Here is a 21723-nt window from a genome sequence, read left to right as displayed (position 1 = left end):
GAAGCATACATCGCTATGCTCGCCATATGGCCTCGCTGGTCCAAGCTCCATCACAGCGCACGCCGTCGTGTGAAACTCTGTGCCGTTTCGGCAGAGGGCTTCGTTTACTCCGTGTGCACACCGCAAGGTTCGTGTTGCTCGGTTCCTATGCTGCGATTGGAGATGCCTTTGCTTCTTTCGACTCAAGCCAAACGCCGATCGCGATGTTGCCCTCCTGCCGAGTAATGCGCTGCGTTCGTTCGGACTTCAATCCTGCCTTCGTAGAGTCAAACGCTGATCGCGATGTCGTGCAGTTCCGATACACTCCATGCCGCGCGATGCATTGCGGGCGTGCTCTCAAGCTCATCCTGGCAGTCGTTGAGCTCGCAAACCGTCGTTGGATCACGATGGCTTAGCTGGTGCTGCTTACTCGCTTATGATCAAATGCCTATGGAGGTCAAGACTCTTCGCAGTAATCTGGGTCCTTGACTGCTCCTGCTCTTCCCCCAGACCGGCTCTACGTGTCTTTACCCACTCTTTCCAGACAACGACGGACCAGAGCCATGTCGGACACACGAGTATTCCCGTCCCTCGTCGTGTTTGGCCCATTGACATTTCTCCCCTCCGATGCTGCAAGGCTCGACAACATACGACAGAGCTTGATGCAATGGCCGCACTCGGGCCCCATTCTTCAGGCGCTGCAGACGCTGGAATTCACATGGCACCATCTCCAAGCCCCAAACCAAGGTCCTCCCATTGCGGATCCGAACGGTCACCTCGCTAGCATGCTCCTTTCGTCAACGTTAACTGGCTCGGGGAGGTCGAGTGGCCTTTCTGCCGAGCAAGAACGTTGGAATTCCATCATTGTACCCTTAGGGGTCCTTACACATGTGCTGCATTACCTCAGCTTTTGCAGACAGAATGGATTTGCTCACAATCACCTGGTGGAATATGTCCGTACAACAGGAGGATTTCAAGGATGCTGCGGCGGTATGTTATCTGCCCTCGCCATAGCAGCCGCCAAAGACGAACAGGACATTGCTCGAACAGCTGCGTGGGCCGTCCAGCTCGCATTTGCCGTTGGGTGCTGGATTGATGCCGATCACTCGGAACAAAAGCGCAATGACTCCGATACCACAACTTTGGCGGTCAGGTGGAAACCGGAGATGAGCGCGGACACGATCGAGAAAGAAGTTCAGAAGCACGACGGGGCGTATGTAGCCATCCTGCTTGACGAGAACAAGGCCACCATTATCCTGCCGCGTCGCAGTCGAGATGATCTGACTGCAGCCCTCTCTTCGCTCGGTGCGACCTGCAAGGAATGCAAGATACCTGGACGCTATCACATGAAGGAACACGGTTCCGTTATAAAGAAGATTCGCCAGGCACTACCACCCAGTATCCAGGCACCTTCAGCAGGCCACGTGCGCTCAAATGCAACCGGAGGTGTCATCGACGACGGGGACCTGTCGCACGTGGTGCTGCAATGCATCATAGCGCAAAAAGTTCTATGGCATTCGACCATTACTGCGGCCGCGTCGTCACTTGATCCAAACAAGGGCGAATGGATCAAGATGATCGGCACCAATGCGATCCCCTCGAAGCTCAACAAGATATTCCGCCTAGTGAGCCACGACGTCAGCCAGGCGGTCCCTGACCTTCGAACAGGCCACTCGAGGAACGATGATTACCCCGATCACTCTGTTGCGGTAGTTGGTATGGCGTGCAGATTTCCTGGAGCAGATTCCCTTGATGAGCTCTGGAACGTGCTGTTGGAAGGAAAGTCCATGCTACGTCCGATGCCAGAACATCGTTTCGACCCAAACGACACTCATCCGCGTGCTCCAGACAACTTGAAATTCTGGGGCAACTTCCTCGACGACATCCAGGGCTTCGATCACAAGTTCTTCAGCAAGAAGTCCCGCGAAGCTGTTTCAATGGACCCACAGCAGCGAATCCTGCTCGAAGTTGCCTACGAAGCTCTCCAGTCTTCCGCTTATTTCTCCGCTCTTCCCGTAGATCGCCGGGAGCGATCCATCGGCTGCTATATAGGCGCGTGCTCCACGGACTACGATGCCCACATAGCTTCGCATCCTCCCACTGCCTACTCAACGACAGGCTCCATCCGCGCCTTCCTGAGTGGAAAGCTATCTCATCATTTCGGATTCTCGGGGCCTGCCATCACGCTCGACACTGCTTGCTCATCGTCGGCGGTAGCCATACACGGTGCATGTGTAGCCCTCCAAACCGGTGAAATCTCAGCAGCACTCGCGGGGGGTGCGACCATCAATACCAGTCCTTACCACTATGAGAATCTGGCTGCGGCACATTTCTTGTCGCCGACTGGGGCGACAAAGCCTTTCGATGTTGATGCCGACGGCTACTGCCGAGGTGAAGGCATCGGCCTAGTCGTGCTGAAGCGATTGAAGGATGCCATCCGGGATGGCGATCATATTCGTGGCGTCATTGTAGGCTCTGCCATCAACCAAGGCGATAATTGCGTTCCTATCACCGTGCCGCACTCTGGCTCGCAAGCTCAGCTATACAGGTCCGCTCTGAAGAAGTCGCAGCTGGATGCCAAGGCGTTGTCATTCGTAGAGGCGCATGGTACCGGCACGGCCGTAGGAGACCCTGTTGAGCTGGAGAGTATCCGACAAGTCTTCGGAGGCAACGATCGCCCGGCTCCGCTCTACGTCACCTCCTTGAAAGGCAACATTGGACATCTGGAAGGAGCATCGGGAGCTGCAGCCCTCATCAAAGCTCTCTTGCAAATGCGGCATCGTGCGGTGCCACCGCAGGCATCCTTCAACACTCTCAACCGCCGCATTCCAGCTCTTGAGCCAGACAGAATGTGCGTTCCGACCGAGATCGTCGCCCTTGGCGAAGGAAGAATCACCGCTTGCGTCAACAACTATGGCGCCGCCGGGAGCAATGCGACCTTGATGTTGGCAGAAGCCCCACGATCGATAGCACAGCAAGATGTAACCCTACCGACAGTCTTTCCCATACATCTCACAGCTGCCAGCGAACAAAGTCTTCAGAGATACGCCTCACAGCTTCTTGTGTGGCTCAGGGCGAACGAGCAGCAGGACTCGAGACTCGCAGATGTGGCGTTTGGCCTCGCCCGGCATTGCGACCACGGTCTGCCATACGCCCTAGACTTCACCGTTATTGAGAACTCGGACTTGGTCCGACAGGTCTCCGATACCAAGGCTGTGGCCGCGGCGATCCAGAAGCGGCCGGACACACGGCCTTTGGTCCTCTGCTTCGGTGGACAGACACGCGACCGTGTTGGACTTGATCGAGCTCTTTGGGAGATTCCGGGCCCGCTTCGCTCCCACGTTGACCACTGTGACAAAATCCTGCAAGACCATGGGTTTCCCAGTCTCTATCCGGCCATCTTCCACGACGAGCCTATTCAAGATATCGTTGTACTCCACGGCGCCTTGTTTGCCCTTCAGTATGCATCCGCGATGAGCTGGCTTCAATCCGGTCTGCAAGTAGACGCCGTCGTAGGCCACAGTTTCGGCCAGCTCACGGCTTTAGTCGTGAGTGAGTCTCTAAGTGTGGCAGATGGGGTTCGGCTGATCGCTGGCCGCGCTTCGCTCATCAAACAGCACTGGGGTCCTGAGCGAGGAGTCATGATTGCGATAGATGCTCAGGAAGATCATATCAGCAAGATCACCGAGAAAGTTACTAGCCGACATGCAGAAGCACGCTTCGAAACGGCTTGCTACAACGGTGACTCCTCTCATGTCGTCGTGTGCGACGAACTATCGGCAGCTCAACTGGAGTCAGAGCTTGAGGCAGCTTCGATTCGCTTCAAGACACTCGGGGTGCCGTACGGATTTCATTCGCGGTTCACCGAACCTTTGCTCGACGACTTACACAAGCTAGCGTCCTCGCTGTGCTTCCAGTCACCCACCATAGCACTGGAGACCTGTACACCAGACAAAACCCTGGAGCTTCCGAATGCGGAAGATATTGTCAGCCATACCCGCGACCCCGTCTACTTTGCTGCTGGGGTCCATCGTCTTCGCAAAAAACTCGGCGCTTGTACCTGGCTAGAGGCTGGATCAGGCTCTGGAATCACGTCGATGATCCGAACTTGTGCTGCACCGAGCGAGAGTCTGGATGACGTTTTTCTTTCTCAACAGCTTGGACGCGATGCTAGTAAAGCTGTAGCGAGCACCACATCTTCGCTCTGGGCTCGAGGGTACTCCGTAAACTGCTGGTTTTACCATCATTCTACGCATGCCCATTATCGGTTCGTGAATGTGCCGACTTACTCGTGGGACCACTCTCCGCATTGGCTGGAGCTCTCGACTACCTCGATGGCACAACGAGAACAAGACTCGGACCCCGGCAAAAAGGAAACCAAAGGCCCGTCCAAGCCGCAACTCCTGACGGCAATCTCGAGCAATGGTGACAAGAGCCTGCATCGCTTCGCCGTATCTACAGAAAACGACGAGTACGCATCGATGAGCTCTGGATTCGATTTGCTCTCCGACTTGCCGGCGCCCATGACCATCACTCTGGACATTCTTGCTGTGGCTTTGACGAAGCTCGATGTCAAGGTATTGGACACGTCACAGGAGTCTGTCAGATTCGATGCACCACCCATCGATTGGGCGAAATGTCAGGACTTGGTTCTGTCTCTAAAGCAGGCCACATACGGCTGGGAGTTCGCCTTTACCTCCTCTGGCACGTCTGATCAACGTCCGCATGCTCGGGGTCTGGTCAAAACACCCCGTGCGGATAGCGATGTCGAGACAGAATTGGCCCGTTACAGCAGACTAGTCCCTGTTGACGTTGCAGACGACATTTCTAGTAGCAGAAAAAGCGATCGAGCTCAAGGAAGGATTCTTTACGGCATCTCTTCCAAGATGGGCCTATATCCCAGCCAATACCAGCTCGTCCAAAGCGTGGCGGTGCTCGGAAATACGGTCGTTGGGGACATTTCAACCCCGAAAGCCTCGACATTCCGCCCGATGCAAACCATTGAATGCTTTCTTCAGGTCGCTGCTATACACGCCAACTTCCTCCTCGACTCACCGACCCAATACAGCCTGATAAGCATCGAGAGCATCAAGTGGGGCAACGTCGGTATTGGAACTGTGTCGAATCCCGATGGGTGGAAAGTCATTTGCTCCATTTCGAGATCGCAGGCCACGCTCAGCTACGATTGTTTTGTCTATGACGTCGCGAGCGGACATTTGCATGTCGTCCTTTTAGGGGCTCAGTTTGGTGGCCAAGATGCTACTCGTCCAACACCTCGACGTGTGGAAACACCTGATGTTGATTCTCAGACTCCGCAATCTCCGTCCAGCACGACGCTTCTATCGAAGGACGCAACGCCAAAGCCTTCAGGAACCGTCCCGGATGACGGTCCACCTCCAGAGAAAGATGCACCACCAGAAGCGAAGGCAACAACTGAGCGGGCAGGAGGAGTGAGCAAGAAGCAGAGCATCTACCAAGACTTGTGCGGTCTTCTCGAACAGCTTGCTGATGTTCCAAAGGAGGACATCGGATGGACGGCGACATTTGACGATCTCGGAGTCGACTCGTTGCTGATGATGGAAGCAATCCGCGACATCAGTCTCATGTTTCACATCGACCTTCCTACAGGTGATCTCGAACAATTGACGGACACGCAGTCGATGGTCGATTATCTCGAGGGTCGTGGATGCGTAGGCAGCGCCTACAGCGCACCTGAAGGAGAAAGCACCAAGCAACAGCCCGTGCCTGAAAGCAGCACTGCTTCTCCTCCTTCCGCAACGACTTCTGCAGCGACAAGCGAATGGGATCTTTTCGACGATGCGTCGAGTTCGCCATCAGCCAGCACGGGCGACGACGAGCCACCAGAGTATGAAGAAGCACCGACGATGACCAACGCTGGGCAGGTCTTTGAAGGTGTCCGCAAAGATGTCCAGAGCTACATCGAGGATGCCGGATTTGCTGGATTCTGGACGCGAGTGTATCCAACGCAACGAAGGTTGGTTCTCGCATACATCGTAGAGTGCTTCCAGACGCTCGGGTGTGATCTCCAACAGCTTTCCGCTGGCAGCCTGGTTCCCAGCTTCTCTGTTGTACCGAAATACTCCAGGCTGCTGGATCGGTTATATGAAATCCTCGTCGATGGAGGCATCGTTCGTCCTAGCCCAACCGCAGGCTATCAACAAGAGTACGTCCGGACCTCAAAGCGTCTGGACAGCACTGACTCGGGCTCGTTGTACTCTCATATGCTAGAAGCCTTTCCCGAACACGCGGATGAGACTCAACTGCTTAACGTCACCGGATCTTGCCTCGCCGACTGCATCAGTGGCGGAACAGATGCATTGACGCTCCTTTTTGCAAACCAGGCGCACAGGGAATTGATGGCCAGAAACTACGACAGATCACCCATGGCTCGAGCGACTACCAGTCTGCTTGCCGAGTTCTTGCGTCGCACGTTGCAGCGGTTCGAGATTGACAATGCGCCCGTACGCAAGGCTCAAATACTGGAAGTTGGAGGCGGCACTGGTGGTACGGCACGATTCGTTGTGGAATTTCTGACGAAGAACAATATCGAGTTCGAGTACACCTTCACCGACATCTCGCCCGCTTTGGTCTCTCAGGCCAAGAAGAAGTTCTCAAAGTACTCCAACATGCGTTTTGCGACTTGGGACTGCAACCAAGAAAGCCCCTCGGAGTATCGCTCCGCGTTTGATGTAGTGATATCCACAAATTGCATCCACGCCACCAAAGATGCGAAACAAACGGCGGGAAACATTCTTCCGGCGCTCACGGAGGGGGGTGTCTTCTGCCTTGTGGAGTTCACCCGCTCGATTTACTGGTTTGACCTGGTGTTCGGGCTGCTTGATGGCTGGTGGTATTTCGACGACGGGAGGAAGCATGCTCTTGGTGACGAGATTTTCTGGTCTAGTGCGCTGCAACACGCCGGCTTCAAGCACGTCTCGTGGACCGACGGCGACTCGGTGGAGGCTCGGACGATGAGGCTGATCGTAGCGACGAAGGAAGGTCACTCCCGTCATTCGCCGACAGTTGGTCCCAGCGCGGAGAAGCGTGCAGGCATCATGATGCAGCAGACACAGTGGCTACGTCGCGCGGGTGTGGATCTGTTCGCGGACATATATCTTCCCAAAGCACCGGACCCACCGGAGACGAAGAGACCGATTGCGCTGCTGTTCCATGGTGGTGGCCACTTGTTGTTTGGTCGAAAGGATATTCCTATGAAGCACGTCCGGGAGCTTTTGAAACGAGGCTTTTTGCCCATCAGTGTGGATTATCGCCTTTGCCCCGAGGTCGGGCTCTACGAAGGGCCGTATATGGACTGTTGTGCGGCACTGCGATGGGCCCGTGAAGAGCTCCCGCACGTTCCTCTTGCCGAATCCGTCAGACCCGATACAAACAAGCTCATTGCGGTGGGTTGGTCCAGCGGGGGTCAGTTGGCCATGAGTCTAGGCTTCACCGGACCGCAACAAGGCGTCAAGCCGCCAGACGCAGTATTTGCACTGTATTCTCCGACCGATCTAGAGCACGAGCGTAAGTACATCCCGTGATCCGCAATGGTATGGTCCACTAACCGTGATCAGACTGGGACACCCCTTGCTGCCCCGAAGCCGCCGAAGAAGATCCGCAGGAGGTCGACGATATACTGAGCGGCGTACAGGATCATCATCTGACCGATTATACGCCCTTGAACCTGAAGAAGACTCCGTCACTTTCGTTGACATTGCAGGATCCTCGTGCCCGAATCGTGCTGCATCTGAATTGGAAGGCTCAATCGGTGCGGACACTCCTCCGCGGGCTTCCCAGCAAGACTCAGCTCGCACACAGCAATGACATGAAAGACTCGGACCACGAGCATTGGAGGTACCTGCCGAGCCCGAGCACGTCGGAAGTGCGTGAAGTGAGTCCATTGGCGCACGTGCGGGACGACTCGTACAAGGTGCCGACATTCATGGTTCATGGAACCCGCGACGACTGGCTTCCATCGTCCATGAGCATTGCTACCCGGGACGAGTTGAGCAAGCATAACGTCCCCGTGGAATTGGTCATCGCGGACCAATGCGGGCATGCATTTGACTTGTTCCCCGCAGAAGATCCGCTCGGGGTAGGATGGCAGGCGATAGAGCAGGGCTACGACTGGATCGACGGTGTTTTGTCGGAGTTGGCATAGTCGGGCCTGAGTTGCACGGTTACATATGTGGTGGTCGCTTGTTATTGAGGGGAACCGTTGGCATGGCGCACCCAAACTATAGAATGTTGTATATGAGGAATTTGCTTTGCACCGTTGACGAGGCAGCTGTCCGCTACGATTGTGCTGATTTTCACGATGATTGGTCTCGGAGTCGTTCAAAGCGATGACTCTTTGGACTATCGACGAAGGCCGTGCCATGCTGATACGACTACAACCTAGGAGTTCCATTTCATCTTCACGTTTCTCCCCCAGGCCGGCAACGTCGCGACACTTTCAACTTCAAACGCAAAAATGTAATTCCAATATCTGACTACGTGTGAATGTCCATCGAATAGTACCGATTATTCGATTCGCAATCAAGCCTTCCTGCCCAACACCTGGATGTTCAACCCATAAGCATCGTAGGCGACATTCTCCCTCCTCTCCAACCCGGCCGACTCGATCAGAGCATCCCATTCCGTCAATGACCGCTCTTTGGCAGCCAAAAGCGTCATCATCGTCATGTCGGTGGCGGACGGATGCCAGTGCATCTCCATGTCATCGACGACAAGATCATCCACCAGGATCACGGAGTCGTCCTCCAAGACGTCTCGGAGGTGACCAAGGATCACCCGACATTCCTTGTCCGGCCAGTCGTGCATGATGTTGCGCATGTAATATGCCTTGGCGCCTTTCAGGGGGTTAGGCTGGAAGAAATCAGTGGCCATGGGAATCAGGCCCTGGGGATCGCTCTTGAGCTGCTCCAAGGCCCCCAGAGTGGGAGTCTCCTGTACAACGACTCTGCCTGCGATTTCCGGATGCCTTTTCAGGACAGCAAGAGCCTGCTGGCCATTTCCACCGCCCACGTCCACAAACTGCATGCGCTCAGTGGTGTCCTTGACATCGAGGTACTTCTCCACGGGAAAGCCGTCGAGCCAATCCTTGAGTCCTTGGCGTCTGACCTTCATGAGGTTGAAGAAGTCTTGACCCAAGCCGGGCTTGGCCGACAGCCATTCGAAACAGTGCTGATCGGTGTTGAAGGCCTGATGGAAAAGCGTGTGGCCCCGATCGGCAGGCTCTTTGAAGTCGGTCGACTTGAAGTAAGCATCCATGGACAGAGCGCTGGGGATGAGAATCTCCGTCCTATACTTCCCGTCAGTAAAACCCCCTCAACGACGGAATCGCCAAACTCACGCAACAGTAAACGCCGAATTCATCATTGGCATGCTAAGCGTCCGAGTGGCTTCGATTGCTCGAAAGGACTGCACGTCGGTTTGCTCTACCATGCTCTGAGCAGTCGCATAGCGCAAGAGGCGCATCAGTAGGCCGAGTTCAACTCCGGTCTTCTCGGCGAGTTGCGACCCGTGAACCGAGTTTGGAGATTCTGCCACCAAAGCCGCCCACAGGCCCATGGAATGGCCTGTCTTGGCGATAGCGACATCATGCACGGCGTAGTTGTAACGCCTGATGCTATCCCAAGGTCGTTCCAACCGAAGCATCGTGTGACGACACGCTTCGGCCAGGCGGTTTCGAAGTTCCTGATCGGCCGCAATCTCAGTGCGGGTATCTTCATGTTTGATAATATGCTGCAAAGACGCGATGACGTGCTCCAGATCTTTCGTGTCAAGTTTTGAGTTTGCCATCGTGTTGGATTTGAGACGGGCGGCTTGATACGGATGGGGTTGTGCGGGCGTGATGCTTTGCGGATCGGACATGGGAACAAGTGGTATATTTATATATATGCCTTGCCCACAAACTCGTCAAGTTGTCGACAGAAATGTGACTTTTCCACATACGTAACCCTACCTATGACTAGCAGCTCGGTCTCGTTTCACGATTTTCCCGGATCGCCCTTGGACTCGAGTCAAGGCGCTCTGCCGTGAACGAAGCAACTTAACAAGGCTGTATGAGTCGAGCCGCAGCCCCGCGAGTCGTCTGTTGGTGTTCGTTGACTCTTCTTAGGAGGTACGCTCTGCATTGTAGAACGCTCGTCGTGCTTGCTAGGAATGCTGTGCCGCAGAAATGTGGATTATATAGCGCTCGATCGAAGTGGCCGACGAACAAGGGAACAACCAACGGAGAGGCCGCTTTGCACTGCTATACGATAGCGCCCCGTTCGTGAGTTTCCCTCACTACCTCGATTTCGTGATTCTGGCCTTTGACGATATCGCTGTATCGCTGTATATCAACACACCACTATGCTGGTGTTATACTGTTGCCATGGTCGTCGTCGTCGTCGCCAAGACGCTCTCGCACCACTATTGATCTTACGCCCTCACGCCCTCACGCCCTTGGCGATATACATACTACTATCGATTTCACGCCCTTAGCGTATATACACACGAACTCGCCGCCGCCCTTACGCTATCTTACTACTAATCTTACCGCGATCTCGCTATGCTACGCCTACCGCCGAATTACGACTACCTGCGTAAGGAGATTAAGGTTCTTCTTTAAGTCTTAGGCCTAACCTACAACGCCGTCCGAGCATAGATAAAAGAGTAGAAGGGCGTAGATATATCGCATGCTACGTTCGAGCGTGTAATCGCTGCTTAGGGGATTACAACGAGACCACGCAGAGCTAATCTTAGTGCCTATAATAAGGAGCGGCTAAGGGCTCGGATTAAGGAGCTGTTCTGGGAATTAGACGAGGACGATGCTACATGCCATAAGATCCTTACTATTAATAGCTTTGCTCTCTCGAAGTGGCAGTTCGTAGAGCTAAGGAAGAGCATAGGATTGTATAGGAGGATTCTAAAGGATAACTAGCTATCCTATAATAAGATTATTAAGAGCGTGTTAGTCGGAGTAATTAAGGGTAGAGCGCTAGAAGATTACGGATACCGCAACCTCGTAAGGGAGATGCGAAACGAGTTTAAGCTAATCGGAAGGTTTGCAATACTAGCTATCTTAGTGCTAATCCTAGTGCTGACCGCTGTATACAGGAACCGGATCTTTAAAATCGCCTACCGAATGAACTCAGCGCCTTTCGATGCACGCCGCATTAGTAAGCGAGTAAAGGTCCGCTCTTATCTTCCAAAGGCTAAGGGACTAAACTATATATAGTCGGTAGATGCCTATTGCAAGCTTAAGCTCTTCGGCATTTAGATCTATTGCTGCATTAACGTGTATTTACAGAAGATTATATAGGCGTACGTCGGCACTATAGCCAAGACGAAGTTCTCGGTCTTTAGCTAGTATCTCGGTGTAGTGGATTAGCTCGGGTTTACTCTACAGGTAAGCCCTGTATCTGTTTATCTCGGTGGACGTCTCGGTAGACATCTCGGTGCACAGGCTAACTTGTATACACAGATCCTGCGAGCTGACTATAGCGTAGAGACTCCAATAATAGCCGACGCTTACCTTTGCTTCCGTAAGAATCAAGAGGGCTATTAACTCCGTTTTAACGAAGCCTTTTAGTATACAACTAGCAAGGGCAACAACACTATTAAGCGTTTCTAGGGCCTTAGTGCATTAGCGGCGTTTAACCGGTAGCGTAACCTCTTTATTAAGCTCCGCAACAACCGTCTATATAACGAGGATTAGCGGGCTAACCGTGTGGCCTTCCTCGCTATATACGTGCTAATTATGCGATATACAGTCTAGCTGTTCGTTAGTAGCTACAACCGATACCGCATTCGCAAGCACCCTAAGATTACTAGCTATGTTGCCGGCATTCCGAACACACTATACGCCTATCTAGAGTTAAAGGGCACCGAGAACTATAGCATCTACCTTAATACCGCTTATCCTAAGATTTAACAAATGGTCCAAAACAAGGACGAATTCGGTGCGTATGCTATTAGCTAGGATCGCCGCTAAGATCCACCTAAGATCGCGCATGTCGCGTTACACCAGCGCTAATGTGCTAATCTATTTATGCAGACCTTATATTATATCTTCTACTAGCTACGATGCATTAGGTTAATCACACGCTTGTTAACGGCGGCTTCCCTACTAAACTAGATGGCCGTAAGTAGGCTGCTAATAGCGAGAAGCTCTATGTTGTTATATATCTCCACCTCCGCGCTGTAGCCGCTGCTTACCTCGCCGCCGGTAGTAAGCTAGTAGAGTTTTAGAGGCCTATACAGGGCGCTAGCCTACAGCTAAGAGATCGCATAAGGGAGGTATTTGTAGCGAATAGCTTCCCTCTGTAAGAAACAGTGTAGATTATGCTAAGATCACGAGATAACAGGCCCTTAAATAAAAACTCTGCTCTCTCGCACCCTCTATCGTCTGCACCCTTACCCTCTGTTTTCTCTGTATCCTGCACTATTTACACCTCTAACTATCTACCTCTAACTATCTACATACTCGAACAAACATTTAACAGCTTAACTACATCGACATCCGCACTTCCATTGCACACCCAATATTGACCCGATCATCACCAAACACGCACTATTCGAAAGCCCTTATCAAGGCCGTTCCAACGAACCCGCATTCACCCCGCTGCCCTTAAAACCTACGCCGCTACTGGAGTTTAAAGATTTACCTTGTTGCCCCCTTTAGGGTGCAAATTTTGACCCTGAACTCCGGGATTTGGCCCCCACCTCCGAAACCTTATTCCGACCTTACCTCCCCCACACTCGAAATATTCCCTGTTTAGGGCATTGCAGCACAAGGAAGGTTTACAACCTGTACTACAACACTTCAACATACCACAACACAACTAATACGCCGCCGATTCGGACGCCGTGTAGCCTGTTTAAAAGCCCTCGACGAGAGCTTTTATTCTAGCTATTAAACGCCTGATTTGGTCGAATTTTAAAAGAGCTAAAGGCCAAACAAGAGCAGTGTTCCTAGGATACACAAACATACATATACACTTAGTTCTCTCTACACTAGAGTTACCTGTTGTCCTACGCCGCCGAGAGAGGAAGCTAAAGGAGCAGTATAGTTTAGTAAGGACGAATTTGCACCTCTAGGGATTAGAGTAGTAGTACTAGCTATATAGCTAGATACTCTTTATAGAGTATAGGCCTACCTTTCCCTAGAGACAAAGGTTGTCCCGAACCTGCTACGGCTACCCGCAGAACGCCTCTAAAGCCTGCTATAAAGACGCACGTTGCTGTAGGCCAGAGTACTTCCTAGAAGCAGAGGTATATTTATATATCTCTTCTCTCCTCTTTAAAGTATACCTTCTCCTACTTTGTATAGTAGGGAGAAGAGTGCCCTAGTGTCGCAAGTAGGCTAGGACCCGAACGCGATTGGAAATAGAGACGAACAAGCAGCCCTCTCGGCGTAAGACTGCTGAGCCTCTTTTTAAACAAACAAACAACAAGACAATGTCTACCGAGACGGAAATGACAGACGCAAGCTCAGCCCCTTAAACTCTAAAAGCTACGGCTAGAGGGGACGAGGAAGTTACGTTTAAGTCTCTTAAAACCCTGCCGTTGCCGGAGGAACTACTAAAAAGAACCGGCATTCCTTTCCTACCTAGGAAAAGGCAAAACCCCTTCGAATTTAGTATCTCCCCGACTCGTAGCCCTTCTCTCGGAAAGAAACAAACACTCTCTTACACGCCCGCGAACGAGAAGATCCTACAAGCCCGACAGCTACTAGTCGAAGCGGCGGGGGATCTAGTCGGGTTTCTAGGAGAACAAACCCGGGTTCTCGACCTTCTCGAAGTCTTTCGGCACTTTACCGAGCATACAGACTTTAGGACAACGTCCCAAATCCTCGCAAAGCAAGTCTCGAACCTAGAAATAATAACAAAGAAACTAGCAGCACAGGCGAAGAAGCCTACTTTCGCAGACGTTGTTAAGGGAGACAGCGGATCCGCTACCTCTACCTCTACCTCCTCGACAACAAAGACGACAACACAACAACAACAACAACAACAACAACAACAACAACAGTAGACGACCGTCTCCCAGAGGGCTAGCAAGCCGAAAGAACAAGCAGAACTAATGCCTCTTATCCTTATACCAAAGGATAAAGAGAAGGAACTCGACTAGATCGCAACCCGAGACAAAATTAACGACGCTCTTAAAGGCGAAGACCAAGAGCTAGCTGTCCTTGCGATAAAGAAATTATTTCGGGGTAACATTGTCCTAAACTTTGCAATAGAGAAAGCCCGCTAACGAACGATCGATAGCCTTACTAAGGTTACCGATATCGTAGGCGAGGCACGGGTAATAGAGGACTCTCTCTAGTACAAGGTCGTAGTCTACGGCGTCTCGACCGCGAACTTTAACACGCTAACAGGCCTACAGGACATTTAACGAGAAATTAAGACCTTTAATAGAGGTCTTAAACTCGCAGGCACCCCGATTTGGCTAACAAACGAAGAGAGAAGAAGGACTCTTACTAGGGCGACAGTTCTAGTAGGTTTTGCTACCGAGGAGGAGGCAAAAAGGGCTATTTAAAACTGTCTATACGTAGGCGCGGACAGCCTAAGAGTCGAGAAGGCGAAGGATCGTATATAACAGAAAGGGAGGCCCCTAGAACGTTCTACATGTTAGAACACTCTCTACGGATTTTCTACGTTAATCTTAACCGATCTATCGAGGCTACAGAGTCTACCTTAGACGTCGCGGTTAAGCAGAAAGCCGACCTTCTACTAGTCTAGGAACCGTGGACTATAGAAGACCCGATAACAGGCTACAAAGAGACAAGATCTATCGCATACCAGGAGTACAACCAGCTATTCCCAACGACTACGGATTCGACGATCCGGCCAAGGACAATGCTATATATTAGCACAAGACTTAACGTTAATATCTCTCCTATTTTATTAGACGACAGCGACATACTTTCCTTTGTTATTTCAGACAAGAGGGGCAACAAGATCTAGATAGTTAATCTCTACAACGAGAAAGACCTTCGAGATACCGAGAACCCGCAAAACCGACGAACAATAGAGAGAAGCCTCTACTCTCTACGTAATACGTTCCTTCCAAACACTCTACTAGTAGGAGACTTTAACCTTAGACACCCGTCCTAGGATCCGAAGGGAAAGGATACTACTAGTGCCCGCGAATTTATAGAGTGGATAGAAGACTAGGGCTTTACTCTACGTAATACGATAGGTGTCGGGACCTTCTATAGGCCGCACCTAGACGCAGAGTCGGTCCTAGACCTTACGTTTACAAGAGGATCCTTATCTACGAAAGAAATCGACTAGAGAACGATTCCGACAGGCTCAGACTATAAGGCTATATCTATAGACCTTATTAGCGCGCAAGAACGAGCCTAACAGAAGAAAGTAGTTCTAGACATAGCTTCCGCGGATTAGGAACTGTTTACAGATCTCCTAATAAGCAAGGCGACGTCTATTAACTATACGAACTCCCTCGACGACATCGTAGACTCCTTTACCTCGTGTATTACCGAATCGATGCGGGGAGCAATCCTAGAGAAAGTAGTACACGCCTGCGCAAAACCTTAGTGGAATAGAGAGCTACGCACGCTACGCCGCACAATGTCTAGAACATATAGACAGACCTTTACCTGCGGACGTACGCCGACGCTAGACGAGAAAGAGGCGTATACGAAAGCGAGAAACAAGTACTTCCAAGCTATTAAAACAGCTAAGAAGAACTACTAGAACGCTTTCCTCGAAAAAGAAGACTCGAAATCTATCTTTAAAGCTATGTCCTATACTAGGAACAGCAGCCGAAGACAGATACCTACGATAAATAACGAGGATTCTTTCGAGGGGAAATGTAAGGCCTTCTCCGAAGCCTTATTTCCGCGCCCTCCTGCCGAGGAACCTCTACCTAGCCGTTAGGAAGCGTATACAGCCGGGGATTAGGGCTAGACTACGCTAACCGAAGAGGAACTCGCTGCCGCCTGTAGTACGAAGATAGTAAAAGGAAAAACGCCGGGCCTAGACGGTATTACGCAAGCTATTATTAGTAAAGCGTACAGCGCTATTCCTATTACCTTTCTACGTATATATAGGAGGCTACTCGACGAAGGACACTACCCCCGATGCTGGAAAGTTGCGACAGGCGCAGTTCTAGCAAAGCCGGGAAAACCAGACTATTCGGTCCCTAAGGCCTACCGAGTTATCTCTCTCCTAAACTGCCTCGGTAAGATTAGTAAGAGAATACTCGCAAAACGCCTAGGGATTATCGCAGAGACGAAGCCCCTTCTACACGACTCGTAGTTAGGAGGGCGAAAGAAGAAATCGGCTATCGATACGGTGCTTCTCTTAACGAACGAAATCGAGGAGAATCGAAGAAAGAAAAAGAAGACTTCGGTTATCTTCCTCGACGTAAGAGGAGCATACGACTACGTTGCAAAGAACCGACTGTTAAGAATAATGATCTAGTTAAGGCTTCTGCATAGCCTTATACGTTAGGTTCAGTCGTTTATAAGCAATAGACGCCTACGAATAGCATTCGACGGACAGATATAGGAATTCTAGGACGTAGAGATCGGCGTTCCGCAAGGCAGCCCGATGTCTCCTATCCTCTTTCTTATCTATACGCGCGACATATTCTTCTCGCTACAAGGAGTTACTCCTAGTTCCTACGTCGACGACATTAGACTATCTACCTCGTCTACGTCCCTTAAGAAGAACTCTAAGGTACTAGAACGTGAGGCAAGAAGGCTAATAGACCTAGGAAAGAAGAACTCGATTGCTTTCGACCTAGCAAAGACAGACCTAGTACACTTCTCGAAAGGGAAAGGGTCCGATTGCCCGGTAATTCTTCTAAACAGCGATATTGTTCGCCCGGCGAAGAAAGCGATAAGGTAGCTTGGGATTTGGCTAGATGCCGGTCTTACCTTTAAGGAGCACATTGCAATAAGATCGGCACAAGCACAAGCAGCATTCTATCGATTAGAAAGACTAGCAAATACCGAACGCGGTCTGTCTTCTATATCGTTAAGAAAGATCTACCTAGCCTGCGTTACTATAATAGCAGACTACGGGGCCCCGGTTTGGTGGCGGTCGAAAAAGAGCATAAAACCTCTAGTATCTCTACAAAGTAAAGCTTGTAGGAAGATCCTAGGCGTTTTCCGTACCGCCCCAAACGTCCCGTCCGAAGTAGAGTCAAATCTCTTCCCCCCGGATCTACGCCTAGAGAGACAGTTAATTTTATACTCTCTACGCGTAGCAAAGCTACCCGAAAACCACCCTGTAAGACTCGCTATCTAAAGCGCGCCTTCGGATACGCGAGAAGTCCGACACGAGGACTCGAGAGAGATACTTCCGCAAAAACGACAGAGAACACAGATACAACTACTCTGTTATCGACTCCGACAATACAAGCATTTCGTAGAACACGAGAGGGCTAACTACGCAAAAGACGATCTCTTTAGCGTCTGGAAAACCCGATACGAAATAGCAAGACAACGGGAGATTAATAAGGTACCTAGGAATACAAATAGCTACCTTAGTCGATTTCTATGGAGCTCGCTAGGAAAACATAGAATAGGAGGAAGACGCGCTTTAACTAGTGCCTTCTATACTATCCTATTAGGACACGGATACCTAAAGTCCTATCTCTATCGCTTTGGACACGCAACGACGCTAGACTGCCCTTGCGGGCGACGAGAAACAGCAGAACACCTCGTATGTAGCTGCCCTATCTACGATGTATTTAGGCTACTACCGCTACGACAAGCACAATCTCTACTAGAAATAGTAGAAGATAAGGAACTCCGGAAACACCTTACTACCTTTCTCTCGGATACAAAGATTGCTTCTAGGTCCTGGCACCTAGCAAGAGGCGAAGACGAGACCGTCTAGCCTACACTCCTTTTACTTTTCCTTATTTGTCTTTCTTTAAAGTCCTTCGATACTAGCTTGCTACTATCCTAGGCACGGGTCTTTCCCTAAGGTCAAGAGATACGAGAGAACAACGATTGTACATAGATAGACTGCTGTCGCGAGACAGCCGTCCTACATAGTCATAGACTCCTACAGGACGTAAATGGAACAAACAAACAAACAAACAAACAAACAGCTTAACTATAGCTCCTAGACTATTTACTAAGTTCTGCACTAACGGCGGAGCCCTTTACGATATTAGACTTACCGAGAACTGTAGCAACTGCGGCTGCGATCCCCTAACGACCGAGATTGCTGCTAAGATCGAGGCCGCGCCGGTAAGAAACCCTAGCACTAGCGCACACAACGGCTACAACGTCTTCTACTCCGGTCGTACTAATACCGTTCGACAGAGCACCTCTAAGAAGCACACTCGCCCTACTAATGCCGGCACTCGCGCTCTATTGCTTAAGTATGCCGCTTAAGCTAGAGCCGCCGCTCTTGCTACAGCCGGTAATAGTACACTACGATCTTCTAGTCCGGCTCTACCTCCAGCCTTAACTACTAAGCAAGGCAACAAGCCGTAAGAGCCTATCGTGCAGGAGGTTAGCTTCGCGTGCACTATGTATACGGCCGAGGTAGATACTACAACGGCGGTGCACACCTACAGCCCTCGGAAGGAGCCCTTCGAGTGGACTAGCTAAGGCGTTGTTGCGGAGATAAACTCTAATCTTAGTGCCCTCTCGGCGAACTTAAGGAAGGGTTACCTGCTTAAATACCTCCTTAAGGAGAGCGAGCATGCTCGCAAGCGTGTCGAACGCAACGCCTACTACGACTGCTTCCTTACTGTGAAATACAATAGCTTAAATTAGCCTATTAGGCCTGGCGACAAGAGTACTATATCGTAGGATCTCCACCGGATGCTAGCGCCCTTCTACCCTAACACTATAGTCAAGCTCGTTAAAGCTACTATATATATTACGCTGCTTGTAAACGAACAGTATACCCGTAACCGCCGTAGAGGTTATCTTAATAAGATAGCCGAGAACGAGGCCTACCGGAAGTTTATAGGAAGCAGCAAGTCCTAGAGACAAGCCGACCTTAATAAGAAGCGCGCTGCTAAGCTGGCTTACAAGGCGACTAAGGACGCTCTTAGAGCCGATCTTAACAAGGATCTTACTAAGACCGCCGCCGGCACCTCCGCGGCTAAGGCTAAGGGCAAGGACACTAGCAATCTATAGGACGCTGCGTTTGCCGCAGCCCTTGCTATTAAGACTAACGACGATAATCTTAGCGATGATCCTGACGCTAATCTCGATGCCGCGATCGCTAAATCCCTAAAGGTTAAGGTCGAGCCTGCTGCTAGTCCCTCGAGGGCTAGTAAGCGAGCTGCTAGTTCAGAGCTTCCTTAGCCATCCTTACTAGTGAGAAATAACGACTCTATTATTATCCTTAACGACGTTAACGCCCTATCTAGCTCGCAAGATATAATAGCAGAGGCTAAGGCAGCTATTGCTAGAAGAGAGAAGGAGAAGGCGGCCGAATCTAGCTTAGTAGCGCTACTACCGTCGCTACTACCGCCGCCGCTAGCACAGACGCTAGTTAAGGTAATGGCTATAGCATCTTTAACGTCCTCCGGAGCAGTTAATACGACAGCGACTCTACGATCTTCGTTAACTAAGCCGAAGAAGAAGAAGGATAGTATCTACGACCGTGTCCGCAAGCTATTAGCCGCTCTAAACCTTATGCTATTACAAGAGCGCTCTAAGATACTAAACACGCCTGTTAAGCAGGAGCCGGAGGTAAAGATAGAGTTATCTATAGACGAGCCTATCGTCGGTGAGTCTGCGGTCGACGAGCCTGCCGCTGCCGCTATAGAGGAGCATGTCGATAAGCCTGTCGTTAATAAGCCTGTCGTTAATAAGCCGGTCGTTAATAAGTCGGTAGAGTAGGAGAGCAATAGACCAAGACGTAGTAGCAGGAAGAGGATTGCGTCGGAGAAGAAGAGGGCTAAGAGCGAATCTTAGTGTTATCTTATAGCGTTTCTCGGTGTAGTATACAGTAGTAGACATACAAGGAGCATATATAGAGGAAACTTAGGTATTATTTGGCAGCTCGAGAGCGAATCTTACTACATCTTAGCGCGTTTCTTACCTATTTGCCCTCCAACTTCGCCAAACGCCGCTCGATCGTAGCATCTTTCTCCTCTAACGCCTCTCTCGTTGCTACTAACTCCTCTTAGTTTAGCTTATAGCTCGCTAACAAATCTACCTGCTAATCTTTAAGGAGTTTGATCTTACTTACGAGTCCCTTAATCTCAGCGCTATAGCTACCTTTAAGGAGTTCGATCTCACTTAGTAGTGCCTTGCCCTTGTTCTCTAGCTCTAAATTCGCATCCGTTAACAGCTTAATATCTCCCTCTATTGTTGCTACCTTCGCCTCGAGTTTTTCTATTATTCCTCTAAACTATCTACCTCTAGTAGCATCCTCGACAGCAGAATCTCTATCTAATAGCTTGCTAGCACCGCAGTTAGCCTTACTACGGCTAAAGTAATATCCGTAGGTCGTCTTGTGCGTCGTAATGTCCTTATATGCGCGACACACGTAGCCTCCTTTCTTATAGAGTCTGCACTCGGTAGACGCCGGCACTCCTAAAACGGGATAATTAGCTAGGATTACACTAAGAAACGCCGAGATCTCCTAGCTTAAACTTACCTTCGTCCGTCTCCTGCACTCGACCTGCATAATTGTAGCGGTTAAGCGTCTGACGACCGCTTCGACGCACAGCGGCGTCTGCTAATTGCGCCTTAGTAAGAGCTTCGGTCTATGCCTTAACGCTAATGTACTGCGGAGCGAACTAATCTATTGTAGTCGGCATGCGGAAGGCTTAGAGATCTGCAGGCAGCGATAAGGTTGCTAGCGGCGGTGTTAGAGTTAGAGGGTCGCTATTAGACGGAGGATTATTAACATCTCGCATTAGTGTATCGTCGCGCTCGATCGGCAGGCCTTGCGATTCGAGCCTGGCTTTTTTAACAGCTTCGCCTTATAGTATGTTCCAAGTAGTGAAGGCTATTGTATTGTAAGCGAGAGCGAGAGCGGCAGAGATTAGTAGTAGTAGTAGTAATGTTAGTGTTCGAGAGAGAGAGAAACGACCGCGGAAGGGGATATTTAAACCTACTAAACGCCCTTATTAGCATTGTGCGCACTTACATATAATTGTTAGCTCTTAGCGTGATCTTAGTAACCGGCTGACAATAGGTGGTGATATATACAACAATAGGAGCGTTTATTAAGGGAGTGAAGTCATTTGAGCCCTGCACGTGACTATCAAAATCACGAAATCGACGTAGTGAGGGAAACTAACGTATGGTACACCATCATACGCACCTCAAGTTCGGACAACCTGCGCCTATTTATATAAGAAATTTTATTCAAAGAATTATTTTTTAAAATAATAACTATATTACTATATTCTATATTAGGAACCGACCGAGAACGAGTAGAGGTAGCTATCTAAAAAGCGCGACGTCTACCTAGTATAAGGGTAGTAGGAGTACTACCTAGACTAAGGAGTAGTTAGTAGGATCTAATAAGTAGTAACCGATAAAATACTTATATTTATTCCTATTATATAATAATCTCTTCGACTATATAGTTAATCTCTACGGCTACTAGCCTATTATAAGTAGTTAGTAATAGTTTCTAGCTAATAAGAGTAAAATAAGAAAGAAACTTATATAGAAATTAACCTAACTACTTCTAATAGCTTTAAGGCTTTCTAAGCCTTTAGAGCCTATCCTAAACTATTATAAGTATCCCTACTAGAAATTTATTA

General features: G+C 50.2%; 2 protein-coding genes across 2 annotated transcripts; one reads left to right on the top strand and one right to left on the bottom strand.

The window, feature by feature from the left end:
- Positions 1–833: 833 nt before the first annotated feature.
- Positions 834–8071, top strand: PKS9 (polyketide synthase; the record flags this gene model as incomplete). Its single annotated transcript, XM_003855768.1, has 2 exons — positions 834–7524; positions 7575–8071. Coding segments are annotated over 2 exons (7188 nt in total), but the record flags the coding sequence as incomplete, so codon positions are not given.
- A 533-nt stretch (positions 8072–8604) lies between these two features.
- Positions 8605–9711, bottom strand: MYCGRDRAFT_25671 (uncharacterized protein; the record flags this gene model as incomplete). Its single annotated transcript, XM_003854652.1, has 2 exons — positions 8605–9304; positions 9356–9711. Coding segments are annotated over 2 exons (1056 nt in total), but the record flags the coding sequence as incomplete, so codon positions are not given.
- Between the last annotated feature and the right edge of the window lie 12012 nt (positions 9712–21723).

This window comes from Zymoseptoria tritici, chromosome 2 (assembly GCF_000219625.1).
Source record: "Zymoseptoria tritici IPO323 chromosome 2, whole genome shotgun sequence".
In the NCBI taxonomy this organism is placed as follows: Eukaryota; Fungi; Ascomycota; class Dothideomycetes; order Mycosphaerellales; family Mycosphaerellaceae; genus Zymoseptoria; species Zymoseptoria tritici.
Note: the sequence above shows the minus strand (reverse complement) of the source record. Positions and strands in the feature narration are given on the sequence as shown.